The sequence below is a fragment of the Amblyomma mixtum genome, chromosome 4 (genome assembly GCF_055824585.1).
Source record: "Amblyomma mixtum isolate Tamu chromosome 4, ASM5582458v1, whole genome shotgun sequence".
NCBI classification, from domain to species: domain Eukaryota; kingdom Metazoa; phylum Arthropoda; class Arachnida; order Ixodida; family Ixodidae; genus Amblyomma; species Amblyomma mixtum.
Window position 1 is genome coordinate 39815057 of NC_143015.1, and position 14919 is coordinate 39829975.

Sequence of the window (14919 nt, forward strand, 5' to 3'; positions counted from 1 at the left end):
GGAGGTCTCAAACCAGAATACGACTCGCGTGCCGTACCCGTCGGAGGACTGGGATGCCTTGACCGTAATAAGAGTCGTTGATCCTGATTCGGGTGAGTTTCCATGTACCCGGCACATTTGCCCGCTCAGACACTCGCATAGCCTCCACTCGCAGTAATGAGTCAACTCCAGTCCTAGGTGTAATCACGCGGGCTGCCCCCAAGGAACAGGAGATGCACCGTTATTCGAGCACAATGCAACTCTGAGCGAATGCCGACTTTGCTGACTCTCGAATACAGAGGTGTGGTGTAAATTAAAACCCCAAAGGTGGCGTAATGTAACGTCGCTTTTCTTTCGTATATATCGAAGCTTTATTCCCAAGGCTCGACGAAAGGGTGGTGATTTTAATAGCAGTAGAGTGTCGCAGCTTGAGCTAATCACAAATGGCGAGAACGATCTGAATTGAATAGATATGGAATAAGTTGGTCTCGTTATCAAGGCAATGTCTTCATCAATAGGCCTTGTTGTGGGCCAGGTTTTGGGGTTGCGTCTAGGCAGAACGACGGTCCAGACGACGCCCGTTCCCACCACCAGGACAGGAGCGCCGCTCAGCAAAGAAGTTCGAAGGTGGGAAAAGGAGACTGTATTTATTTACATTTTTACAAGGGTCCGGATCAGAAATTTGGTCCTCGACTGCATACGACATCGAGTTTTATAGCGTGCTTCTTCCCTAACTTCCCTAGGTTGATCACGCCGTCGTCAGGGTGGGAGTGAGCAGAAACATTCACTCGAGCGCAAAAACACCGCAGCCACGCACTTGTGAACACGCCCCTTCAGGTGCTGAGCCTGGGAGAGGAGAATCCCTTCGAGGTAAAGAAGTCAGCGGAATGCGACGCTCTCGGACCCGAGGACGGGTTCCCCGGGCAGCCGAAAACTGTCCGTCAGGAGAAATCCGTCGCGAAAGGGGGGCGATGCGAGGTCGGGAAAAGGCTTCCGGAAGTCGTCCTTTGTTCTTCGGGACGTTCACGTAGGTTGCGGAAGTTCCCCGCGGTGCTCGGTACGCAGAACAGCCACCGAAACGAGGTAACGTCCACCGGCTTGACGTCTCCCCGCACTTGAGCCGACCCCGGAGAATTGGGCGCTTTTGTGTTCAGTTGTTCTTTTGGGCTCTTTTGGGAGACGCAACAAAGTGCGTTGCCCTCGCCTCACGGTCAATCCGGCACGCCTTGAGGCAAACGTCGTCGAGTGGACAGGGGCTTCTCGGAACCATAAAGGAGAAACATGGGTGCTGGCTGCTTCCTACTCAAGCCGTTCTTAACAGCCTGGAGAATAACGGGGGTCTCCAGCGGCGGCCGGTGTCGAAGCTTGTTCCGCTTCGTTTACCTTCTAAATGAATTCAATAAATAGGAATCAGTTTAATGATAGCGCTTGATTCGTGCAGCCTGTCTCTCGTATATGTCGCCTGTCCAATTTCACAGCTGTAGTAGGTGTGTTCGGTCGAGTGCGCGGCTGTGGGGAGCGCGTGTGCCACTAAGACGTACTAATGCATATGTAAAAGCTAGGCGGAGTAATACGGCTGCTACAGCCATTTCCAACTGCCTGGTGGGCGTATAACTAATGCCATTGTTGAGATTTTCATTCTTTGCTTTTAAAGGGACAACTTTGCTAACAGGTAATTTTAGTTTGATTTCTCTATGTGATTGGACTCAACGCGGAGGCTACGAGATTTTTGCGTTGGGCTACTTATCCCAACATGGCCAAATCGGGACTCGGCCGCAGGGCAGCATTTGGATGTAGGTAGAATTCGAAAAAACCTGAATACTCTGCGGTGCGAGGGCCCCTCAGAAACTCCCACGTGGTATAAAATATTCGGTTGCGATCCTCTACGGCTTCGCCCATATAAACCGTGTGTCCCACTGGGGCGTAAAACAGCGCACTCCTACAAAGATTATTTCGTTAAATTCCTGCCTACTTTACAACGAATCTGAAGCATCCGTCGCATGGCGATATGCCCCGGCTTGTGCATGAGAGTTGAAGTTGAAGTTGAAAGTTTATTGAATGCAATCAAAGTTGCAATAGTATACAGCGAGAGGTCCCATGGTACAAGACCGCGGGCGGGACCTCCCATGAAAATAAATTTCAATATGCAACATAATATAAAATACACAACACATTAATTAGTGACGCACAGAATAAATATAGGTACATAGTGTAATATTATTTACTGAAATATTTAAATACAAACAATGTAATGCAGGATAAAGTACAGTAAAACACTCGCAGATGCCGCGATACATAGGATCAATAACAAAAAAAAATTACAAATTAAGAAGGAAAAGCTTTAGTTTGACCTTGAATAAAGAAAGCTTTCAGTTCAGAAAGTTTCAGTTCATTTGATCTCATGTGAAAATCGGGTTGGCCAAAATAATTGCTCCGGTCATTTTAGTTACAATAAAAAGGTCCCGAATCTCACACTGCGCTAATGCGCTGGGTTTAGTCTCCTGACATGTGTTCTCAATCCTGGAACGCTCCACCGATAGCCGATTACACCAACTGTTGAGCGGACGGTATGCAACGCCAAGCAGGCCGAGTGGTGCGCGCTACTGGCGACAGTGGCGAACGGATATTCCGGTTGGAATCGAATGCATAGAGAATGTACTGTCCCCGAGGGCTCGAAGGTCGGTGTAACCGCCTCGCAGTGGTCTGTTCCAAACAAAAATAAAGATAAAAAATAGATGTCAAGACAATATATCGACTCGTATTCGAATGCGGGTAGGGGTTGTGTGCCACCACCGTTATGCAATACCAACAAGGTGAATACCCGATCTTCCACAGCTTCCATAGCAATCATGGACGCACCATTAACTTGCGTTTCCAGAAACACATCCTACATGAAGTTGGAGATTACCATCTACCGCAAATCACCTTCTCATGTATCATGGTAAGCATGTATCCTCACAAACGGTACATGCTTAGCATTAAAGGTCCCCAATGTCACTTTAATATCGAATGATTTGGGCAGCCTCACCTTCCCTTCCGCGAAAACCTTGCCACTAAAGCACCAAATAAACCTGATATTTTTAAAGCGGTAGCTTCACTTCTAGATTTCTCGGGATGAGACTGCCGTGTGTTGCTGATAAGCAAACAAGGAAGGGGAATGAGGGGCTCGTTGTAAATATGACAGAAGCCAACAGCCACAGAAACGAAGGGGCACAGGGGATTTTTAAAAATTAATTTATTTATTTTGTGGTGTAGATCAATTTAGAATATTACTGAATATGTCATCGCTTAAAGCTAATTGATTAGAAAAGCAGAAGAAAAAACAACCACATTCCGCCGGTGGGATCCGAACCCACGACCTCCGAATTACACCTCCGGTGCTCTACCTCTGAGCTACGGCGACGGCTGTCAAACCTTCTGCTTTCGGGGGTATTTATGTTTACAAGTAACCTAACCTTGAGAGCGTTCATCAGCGCCACCCACGTTCATAAGCGGCAGACATAGAACGTCCTGAGTTACCGCAGGTGTGACGTAGAACGTCATCGAACGGAGAGGGTATAAGCTGCGTGAGAACCGTCTTATGCTTCCTATGGCGTCAAGGCTGCCAGAATCGAGGCCCTCGCTAAGCAATTAAGCAAACAAGGATGGGGAATGAGGGGCTCGTTGTAAATATGACAGAAGCCAACAGCCACAGAAGCCAAGGGGCACAGGGGATTTTTTTAAATTAATTTATTTATTTTGTGGTGTTGATCAATTTAGAATATTACTGAATATGTCATCACTTAAAGCTAATGGATTAGAAAAGCAGAAGAAAAAACAACCACATGCCACCGGTGTGATCCGAACCCACGACGTCCGAATTATTTATTTTTTATTTTACACATACTGCAGTCATCGAGACGAAGCAGGGGGGCAACATTCAAAAAGCAAAAATAATATCAAACACTACGCAAATCCAGCGTTCCGGCAACAAACAAAAAAGAAAACCAAACAGAGGGAAATGATATTGTTAAGTTTACACATACAATAGGATACTCTTTTCAAAAGCAGCGGCATCCTGAGCCGAAAAGACATTTGCTGGCAGTGAGTTCCACGTTCTGATTGTTCGGGGGAAAAATGAGTTTTTGAACATATTTGTGCGTGCAAAGTACGGGGTATGGTTATGGTTGTGGCTATTGCGTGTCTGGCGTGTAGAACGGGGGGATATATAGGGAGCAGCATCAATATTAAATTGACTAGAGTAAAGTGAGTACAGAAATTTAAGCCTTGCAAGTGCTCTCCTTCTTTCTAGAGTGGATATGTTCTTCGCAGACATCAGAATGGATGGCGAGATAGAGCTATGGTAAGAGTTAAAAATTAAACGGACGGCTTTTCTTTGGATCATTTCAAGTTTCTTTATATCCTTTTTTAAGTGCGGATCCCATACGACAGAAGCATACTCAAGTTTCGGACGAATTAGTGTGTTGAAGGCAAGTTGTTTAAGTTGAGAGGGAGCGTGTTTTAATTTGTGTCTTAGAAGGCCAAGGTTTCTTGAAGCAGACGAGCAAATGTTATTAATGTGGCTGGACCATGAGAGGCGATTTGCAAAGGTAACTCCAAGTTATTTGTATTCGCTCACCTGTAGCAGTGGAAGATTGTTTATGGCGTAATTAAAACTGTATGGTGCTTTCTTGTTAGTAACCTGAAGATGAACCGATTTGTCGCTGTTTATTTTCATGGACCAAAGGGTGCACCACTCTAGGACATTTTTAAGATTTGACTGCAGGCGTTCTTGGTCGGTAGTGCTGCTAATTTTCTTAAACAGAATGCAGTCATCTGCGAATAGTCTAATACTGACTTCGGACGTATTTACGCAGATAAACAAATCATTGATATAAATAAGGAATAAAAGAGGCCCAAGTACGCTGCCTTGAGGTACACCAGAGGTAACGGGTAAAATACCTGAATGAGATTTTTTAACATCGACGAACTGTTTTCTGTTGGAAAGATAGGTTTTAATCCATTCGACAAATGCTGTTGGAAGACCAAGATGCTGAAGTTTAAAGATGAGCTTATTGTGCATGACGCGATCAAACGCCTTGCTGAAAGCTAAAAAAATGACGTCAACCTGTCCAGCATTGTCAATCGATCAAGCGAATTCATGAACTGTAGTGACGAGCTGAATAACCGTAGATAAACCTCTTCTAAAACCATGTTGAAAGGGAGACAGGATGTTATTTTTTCCAGAAATGACATAAGGTATTTAGATATAACATGCTCCATAAGCACCATAACATGCTCCATAAGGTCCAGTGCTCTACCTATGAGCTAAAGCGACGGCTATCAAATCTTCTGCTTTCGGGGGTATTTATGTTTACAAGTAACCTAACCTTGAGAGTGTTCATCAGCGCCACCCACGTTCATAAGCCCTGAGCCATGACCTTCAAGGCTCAGCCAAGGTGAATCCTTCAGTTTATAAGGTTGTAGAACGGGTGGATGGTCACTGATCATACCAATGGCCACGCGACTGGACATGCCAAGGTCAAGTGAAGGTCAAGGCGAGGCTGTCATGGTGATTTCAAGGTCAAGTCAATGTCGAGCCGGGGACGTCCGGGTCAACCAAAATTAGATCCCATGATCGACCATGGGCTCGCAGAACAGCCTAAACGCGACGTTTACTTGATAGGGCGTGACGTCACGCCATCTTCAGCCGAATACATCACGGTAGGAGCAGCGGCGTGCCTAGGAATAAGTCCGTGTACACGTGGGAGGCCGTCACGTCATGGCCTCCCGTACCGAATACATAAGGGAAGTAGCAGCGGCGCGCCAGGCACGAAGTGCACACATGGTGAGCACATGCTAGGCCGTAGGATCACGCGTTCAGGCGAGCATGAAAAATTAACTTCGCTTTAGCTTTGGTTAAATATTGAGAAGCGCTGGTTTAGCGAGGAAAATACCGAAGAAACTCTAAACGAACGGCATAACAAGACTTTATAAGGCTAATCCAACGTGACGCTACCTACCGTTTCTCACTCTGTTTAAACAGAGCTAGAGCACCGCTATTTTTTTTTTTTTTTTGCAAGCTCACTCTTTAGTTTTCAGAAGTAAAAATTTTGTTCTTCTGCAAGGTTTTCACACAAGTACAGACGTTCGCCCTTTTCTGCCCAATAACTCGTGCTTTCATTGGTTTGGCTTTGGTTTTTGGGGTTTGTAACGTCCCAAAGTGACTCAGCCTGTGAGGGATGCCGTAGCGAAGGGCTCCGAAAATATCGACCAACTGGGGTTCATTAGTGTGCACTGCCATCACAGTACACGGGCCTCTAGAATTTCGCCTCCATCGAAATTCAATCGCCACGGCCGGGATCGAACCCGAATCATTCGGGTGAGCAGGTGACCACCATAACCACTGAGCCACCGCGGCGAAGCTATTGGTTTCAGCTTGTCGCTGAAAGCGCTGATGTTGATCGCTTTTGCAAGAAACCGGTCGCAGGCCTCAATGTCGCTCACACTAAGTGCGGTTGCGTGCGCTTATCAAGTGCGCTTAACAAGAGCATTTAAAAAAACAAATATGCGTAAAAAATGTTTTTGCTCAAACACTTTAAGATGTTTCTAAATGGCATTTCGAATCAGAGAAACCTATTATTGACGTCCTGTGCGGTTGCGTTTTCGCTACTATGGCGTTTGTGGACTACGTTCGTGCAAAAGTCGTCTTTTCGCGGGGCGCGCCATTTGACGGCTCTTCTCGCTCTTCTCTCACACGGAGAACTGCGTTTTAAAAACACTTAGTAGTGCCACTCCGTGTTCCCGAATAAATATGACTGTCCCGCACAAAGTAGCTCACCGGCCCATGATGCTTTGAGCGTCCATGGTGGCTGAAGAGCAGCAGCCAGCTTTCCCTCTAGGTGATAGTAAGACACTCTGAGACCAGCCATGCCGAGCGAAGGAAACTGGCGTCCCTCGCTCACAGATAGCGCCAAAGTGCTGCGCACCCCTCCTGCGCATCCGTCGTCCATGGCTACTACACGTGTGGAGATAGGGTGGTTGAGGGAGATGTTGGGGGGTCTCTGCGGCCGTGCGTAGAGGAGTGTCTTTAGCGGCGTGCGGACCCACGCGCTGCCACGTGGCCCTAGAACCGCACTCCTCTCCGTTGACCGGCGGTGCTCGCGCGAAAGACTGTCCGCGTCAGCCACCACTCACAGCTTTGTGTTCCTAGTTTATGGTTCATGGGGGTTTAACGTCTGAAAGCGACTCAGGCTATGAGGGACGGCGTAGTGGAGGGCTCCAGAAATTTAGACCAGCTGGGGTAGTTTAACGTGCACTGACATGTAAACCGTCTGCTTATGAATCTGTCATTGTTGGAGCAGGTTGAACATATCTTCATATACTGATCTGATCGGAAAGTCGCCTTCATTACATTCAAAGGCAGAGGAGTGGTACATGAAGGTAGTGTGTGTGTGGAAAATAAAGAGACATCAAATTCTTTACCTCAATATATCGGAAACCAAAACACCTACAGAGCTGAAACTCTGATTTAGCAGTTAGGACTATCGTACCCGTCAGTATATATATTTTTTCTGAGCTTCGAAACTGCACTGGTGGCCTGAATTCTTGTCCCCGTTCTCCTTATGCACCTTTGCCGGCTGTGGTCCACGCAGATGAATACAACGAAAGCGACTTCCGGAGCGAGTGGCCGTTGGAGTGGCTCGATCTTGTCAACGACACCAAAACCGACGACACCACCGGCCCACCCGGTGAGCCAGTGGACGATTTCCAGAGGGTGGTGTCCGGGGGTTCCTTCGATGTCACGACAGATATTGTGGAAGCGCAAGTGCCTCCAGAACCCATCAGTGACCTGGCCGTGGAAGACGTGTGGCCGGGAAAGAGCAACACTCTCCTGGTGAGGGTAACTTGGACGTGGCCAGGAGCTCACCTGACGTTTGGAAAGGGTAAGCACTTTAAGAAGAGACGTGTACTGTGGAGCTCACAGGCACATAATTTACTATCATGAGACAGTCTCATCGAAGGCATGTCAGCAGATCAGGGAGGGAGGGAAGCATTTTAAAGATTTTTCTCGATTGTTTCGACACTGTTCGCGCTATGTTGCCGCATACATTCATGAGACACAGAGATAAAAGGACGGAAAGTCAGGGAGGTTAATCAGGCGATGCCCAGTTGGCTACCTTACACTTGGGGAGGAGAACAAAGGGGAAAAAGGAAAAAGATCAGCAATGAAATGAAAATCGGCCTTGTTCTCACACGTCCTCCATTATTTTAAAGTTTGATATCCACCGCAAAACACGTTCTCTAAATACTATCGTAACCTTTTAAATAAATAAAATGCTCCATTTTACTTCACTGAGGCGAAAATATACACCGCCTTGTTCGCAATATTTGTATCCGCAATCTCCACGGTACTATAATCCCGTAGTTCTGTGGAGAAGTTTAGGAACATTTAAAGAAGCTAATAGAATGGGAGGATGTCTTTCGGGCTCGTCAGGTAACCGTCTCATATCCCCGTACTCACTTTAAATCGGATATCACAGTGAATAAAAATATTCGCAACTTTGGTGTGCCAGTAGGCACACCAAAGTTGCGAAATGACTCGAGGGACGGGATGCCAGAACAGACTTGTGATGTACTGCACCTTACGTTTTCGGCAGCATAACGAAGATACCAACTGGCCCCGACAGCTGCAACTATTACTGTAGAGGTTTATTAATGCGAAAGCATTACTATAGTCGGATGCAACTTAAGAAGGCAGTGGCTTTTCCCCGTCAAAGGACCCCCCCCTCCTCCAGCCAATGGCGTCGGCCATTTCTCGTGACCCTGCTAGGGTGACAATGCAGGGAGCCGTGCCACAGTGCAGAGAGGGGTCTATCCCCGACTGTGGACAGAGAGGACTATCCCCTTTCATCTGCCACACCCTGGATTGTCACACTAGCAGGACAATGAGAAATGGCCGATGTCATTGGCTGGAGGGGGTCCTTTGACGGGGAAAAGCGGCTGCCTTCTTAAGTTGTATCCGACTATAGGCTATGTTCGCTGGGTAGTGTCACTAAAGCGTGTCATCAAAACGTGTCGGCAGTAGTTGCGGGGAACTCTAAAGAGATAGTCAAAGGAGTGGCTGTAATCGAAATAGGATGATGTGAGGATGCTGCGCAAAGAAAGAATTTTCAAAATCGGCTGAGTAGTTAATCATCATCATCACCATCAGTCTGACTGCGCCCACTGCAGGGCAATGGCCTCTCCCGTGTCTCCCCAATTAATTCTGTCCTTCGCCAGTTGCAGCCACAGTATTCCCGCAAATTTCTTAATCTCATCCGCTCATCTAACTTTCTGCCGCCCCCTGCTACGCTTGCATTCTCTTGGAATCCACTCCGTTACCCTTAAGGACCAGCGGTTATCTTGCCTTCGCATTGCATGCCCTGCCCAAGCCCACTTCTTCCTCTTGATTTCTACTAGGATATCAATATCACGCGTTTGTTCTATCACCCACTCTGCCCGCTTCCGATCTCATAATGTTACACCTATTATTTTTCTTTCCATAGCTCGCTGCGTTGTCCTTAGCTTAAGCTGAACCCTCTTTGTTAGATTCTATGTTTCTGCGCCATAGATGAGTATCGGTAAGATACAGCTGTTGTATACTTTTCTCTTGAGGGATATTGCTAAACTGCCATTCATGATCTCAGAGAACCTGCCATATGCGCTCCACCCCATTCTTATTCTTCTAGTTATTTCCCTCTCATGATCAGGATCAGCTGTCACTACCTGCCCTAAATTGACACCAATTCGGATCCGCGCCACCAAATGCGAACTGCTGTTCTCTTGCTAGACTGTTGAATATTACTTTGGTTTTGTGCATGCTAATTTTTAGCCCCGTTGTTCGGCTCTGCCTGTCATATTCATTGATCATGCTTTGCAGTTCATGTCCTGAGTGACTTAGCAAGGCTTTGTCATCAGCGAATCGCAAATTACTTACGTATTCCACATTAACTCTTATCACCATCTCTTCCCGTTTCAGACCCCGGAATACCTCCCGTAAACTGGCAGTGAATAGCATAGTCGAGATCTTGTCTCCCTTTCTGACACCTTTCCTTATTGTTGTTTTATTGCTGACTTTATGGACAGCTACGGCAGATGCACAGTCGTTATAAATATCTTCCAATACTTTCATTTAACACTCTTCTACACCCCGATTCCGCAATGCCTGCATGACTTCTGAGGTTTCTACTGAGTCGAATGCTTTCTCGTAATCAATGAACGCTATATATAGGGGCTGGTTATATATATTCTGCGCATTAGAGCCAAAAATGCCCAAAATGTGGGCAGAGCTAGAGCAGAGTGTGGCGCCAAATTTGAAAACACCAGAAGTGTGGGAACAGGTGACCGGACCTGCTTGCGGAGCCAACACCTAGCGCCAAATTGAAATCCCGAAATGGGTACGCAATGTAAGTGTGGGAAAATCGCGGCCTTAATGAGTTAATTTATGAATTACGGAGAGAAATGAAACAACTAACGGACTAAGGGGAATTAAGAATGAATTAGAGTGAATTAAGGGGAATTATGGGTGAAAAAGTTGTGGCTTCATTGCCGTCTTGCAATTATGGCAATTAATGTGTGGTGGTGGTGAATTATTGGTGCGGTTACTATGGCAACCCATGGCGTCAAGTCATCTCGTCATAGTAAGTTTCGCTGTGACGTCACCGGGGCTGCAGAGGAGAGCGCCCACCGTAGCCTCTTGCTGTCACTGTGACGTCAGAGGCGTAGAGCGACGGCACAACAAAAAAGCAACTTGAAATGATTATAGGGCCCCTTCCGCTTCGGCAGGCCGCTCCTACGCCGGTCGTTCTCTTCCCCCTCCTTCCCATCCCGTTTCCCCTGGTCCCTAAGAGTGATGCCACTAACAGGCCAACATACGTCGGGACCAGTATCCGCTGCCACCACCACCAGCGGTCGTTCTCTCGCTGTTGGCGCGCGCCTGTCGTGATCGTTTGCTGCGTGACGCGGTGATCAATTGCGCGTGGAGTGCCGAGGAGGCGTCAGTGCTTTCGCATTATTCCAATGCGGTCCGCGCAGTGACCTCGAACGTTTCATTACTTGTACTCAATTTCGCAGGCCGTTTTTATACGAATGCTATCTTTCGTAAAAGGCACAACGAATATCCAGGTTTAAAAGAAAAGTGCCCGGGAATTTAATTTTTTTTTGTATATACATGTTGCAAAGTCAGCGACTTGAATTGGAACGCAACTTTAGACTATGAGAGACATGGTGCGGGAAACCGCTAGCACAGCGGAGAGAAAATAACTTCGTAAATATTTGCGGTTCGTCAGAACGGACGTATAATAAGAAAAAGTGCCAGCTTAAACGGCTGCGGAACTGAGGACCATTTCGTGCGTCTGAGATGGAGTTGTTTCAACATGCGACAGTATTACGCTTGACTTGATCACTTGAGAAAGGCGACAATGCTAATATTTCGGTTTTCGGCACGTTATCAAGCGCAGTATTTCATCGTCATAAGTATGTAATGGACGTTAGACTAACTATTTTGAAAATGTTAGTTCAAGTTTAACCCGTCACGACTAATTGATGTCAGAAGGGAGCGAGACGCTCTCGGCATCTTGACGAAAAATGAGTCCTTTTAAAGTTACGTCGTGAAATATAAACAGCCAGAACGGTCACATCCGGTCACAACGGCTGCTGACCCAAAAGACGCGGGTTCGATCCCGGCCGCGGCGGCTAGAATTTCTTTGGAGGAGAAATTCTAGAGACCCGTGTACTGTGCGATGTCAGTGCACGTTAAAGAACCCCAGGTGGTCGAAATTTCCGGAGCCCTTCACTACGGCGTCTCTCATAGCCTTAGTCGCTTTGGGACGTTAAACCCCACAAAACTAAACTAGAACGGTCACATGACGTCTGTGAAAACATGGCGAGGGAAACGAAAGCAAAGCGCATATCTCAGTCTGTGGCACACTTGGAGGAAAAAAAAACTGAGGAGTGAGCGTCCGGCGACAACCAGGAAGCCTAGCCTTAACAAGTAAAGATAGGGAAAAAAAGAGTTTGTCCCCGCGTGATCACACCACGTGAAAGGGTGCGGTAAAATTCAGCCCCGCTGCGCAAGCGCATGCGCGGATTAGCGCGGCAAACTGACTGTAGATGAACCTCCTTGCTGTAGACGCCCGCGCCGCGGGTCACGCTTACGCGCGCACTAAGACATACCAAAATCAAAACAAAGTAATGTCTCGGAAAGCGAGAAACTGAGGGAGAAAACGGCCTCATAAACACTCGGCTTGCGAACGCTGGCCGCAGGACGACATGCTCCCTCCTTAGTTTTTTTTCCCTCTATGGTGGCACATATTATGACGACGTCACACCTGATGATGTCCGGTTTCAGCTTCAAAGACGTTGCTTTCCGCAGCTTCCTCCGTGGATATTCGAGTCGGACAACAATACGAAGACCTAGATGACCACTTCGATAACGAGGCTGAGATCAAGGAAGCCGACGTCGTCGAAGGCAACCTCGACCCGCTACCATCTGGTGGCCGGCATGCCTTCACTTTTTCACTTCCGCGCTCCTTCTCCTCGCTTGGGCAAGATGGCGCCTGGACCTGTGACGCTTACCTGGCAGCAAGAGTAGCTAACAGTGATGGGCTGAAGTCCGAAACCTCGAACATTGTTTCCGTGTTTTACACCCCTTCGGCTGTTAAACCAACAGTGGCTACGACCGCGAAAGCCCCAGCGACAAAGGCCACGACGACGCAAAGCCCTACGACGCAAAGCACAAAGACGCAAAGCACGACCACAAGGGCCCCGGACAACAAGGTCACGACAACGCAAGCTATGAATTCACCAAACGAATCCAGTGAGGAGTCGCCTTTCATTGCGTCGCCCTTATTCTGGGTTCCACTTTCCTGCATAGCAGCGCTGATCGTGATTGTCATCGTGGTCGTGGTATCGACGATGCTGAACCGCAAGGAGGAGGAGGAGACAAACCGCATGGAAGGACAGGGGGCAAGCTCAACTTCACTAATCTAAACAAAAAAAAATAAAAAACTGCACATGCACCGTGGGAGGGCTCCTAAATGTCCAGGAGCCCTCTGGCTTCCACCTGATGCCTCGCCTTAGGGAGCAGCCTGCCCCTATTGAAAAATCCGGTATGAATTTTAAACCGGAACCCCATACCGGGTTATTGTACAGGATTTGCGATACCGGATTACCGGAGTATCCTGTACAAAACAGGAGAGTCCTGTATTATACAGGACTGTCCTGTTTCATACAGGATATTCCGGTAATCCGGTATCGCAAATCCTGTACAATAACCCGGTATGGGGTTCCGGTTTAAAATTCATACCGGATTACAGGACAGTCCTGTATTCTACAGGCTACGCCCGTATTATACAGGAGGGCCCTGTATCACAGGACAAAGGCAGGAATAAAATGCTTCAAATATATTCCACTTGGACTAAATCTGCCCAAAAACTGGAGCCATAAGTGCACATGCCAAATGCTGCAATATACAGAGCCTCAGAAACTGGTAATCTGCGATTATCAGCGACTCGTATTGCAGTCTATGTGCAATTGTGTTATTTGCTCCCAGCTTTTACCAAGTATTGGTAGCTTGGTGAGTATTGTAATGCATCAAAAACTCCAAAAGATGTTTATTTTTTTCGCATGTCGTGAACCAGCTCACTGAGGTAATAATTTAACTCTTTGCGATGATCTCCTGGCGCTGGGGTCTCTACAGGGTGCTGGCCAATGAAGTAGTGAAAAGCACCTGCAGAAAAGAAAATATGATTGGTAGTACATAATGCCCCCACCTTATCATTTAATTGGGCACTGACACACAACATAATGCATTGAGCACTGTGACATGCAACTTACGGCCAATGGCTTGTAGCTTTTCAGGGGTCATTGGCTTCCTGCCCACTGTCGAGGCTTCTGACTTCAGGTTCCGATGGCAAGCTTGCCCTGTAACGTTCCTTTCCAGGAGTTGTGGAGTCGTCCAAAGGCTGCGTCCTTGCAGAAACGCGAATCTTTGGGTGCCACCATAACTGCTGCCCACGTAGCCGAAGGAATAAAGATTCCATTCCCGAGGTGGACCTGTATGCAATAATTACAAATGCATACCCCAGTAGCACAAACGGGGCTCTGAATTGCGGGCCCTCGTGGGCCCAGACAAGCCACAGACAAGCGAGGAGTCTCAAGACGCCAGGCCCTGAGCATTGGCAATGCTCAGTATCGTGAATGCACCTCACGCCTTCCATATTTGAATCAATAATGTGTTGAAAATCTGCGTCGTAACATTGTTGGTGTGTAAACAGGTTGCTCGGACGATTCCGATGCTTGCGTGGTCATCCTCCATTATTTACGGCACATACCGCAGCATCGATGCGATGCTTGACGTTTGTTCAAGGGCTTGAGCCGCTCCCCCTCAGGACGGTTATCGATGATTGCTCTCGCACGTGTACACCACATGCCTCTGTAAAGAAAGAATACAAACTATAAAACTAATTTTAGTCGTGTTATCATGAAGGACAAGCAATTTCGGTATGTAACTGAAAGAAAATTTTGCGCTATTCCGTCCCTCTACGCTGTGCAATCTACAAAGTTTTAGTTAAAAAGACACTGGACAGTTAGAACGCTTCTGTTGACGCCGAGCATATCCCCGAGACGGAGGCAGTACTTAAAGAACAGAGTGATTTAAAATGCGTACTTACGTCCTAGCAGCACGACGTCGCCGTCATAAAATCCGCCTTCACTGCCGTGGCCTCCACCGGTCAAATGTTCACCACTCACGTCTTTCGGAGCGAAGTCATTCATCAATGAGACAAGGATGATAGGGTACCACCATATTTGCACTGGACGTACGCATGAAAGGCAATGTCATCTTTGATCAAGGATTGATCAAGGCAACACGAAGAAAGGCGCAAAAAATTGTATAACACAAATTCAACGCCAACGAGC

General features: G+C 47.3%; 1 protein-coding gene across 1 annotated transcript in view; it reads left to right on the top strand.

Moving 5' to 3' along the window:
- LOC149346297 (calcium-activated chloride channel regulator 3A-1-like) overlaps positions 1 to 12990 on the top strand; it is a 68412-nt gene extending 55422 nt beyond the window's left edge. Inside the window, exons 8-10 of the mRNA XM_089541283.1 lie at positions 1 to 92; positions 7614 to 7904; positions 12374 to 12990. The exon at positions 1 to 92 is cut by the window's left edge and continues 82 nt beyond it. Coding sequence (XP_089397409.1) covers positions 1 to 92; positions 7614 to 7904; positions 12374 to 12990 — 1000 coding nt within the window. The remainder of the gene's footprint in view (positions 93 to 7613; positions 7905 to 12373) is intronic.
- The last annotated feature ends 1929 nt before the right edge of the window (positions 12991 to 14919 follow it).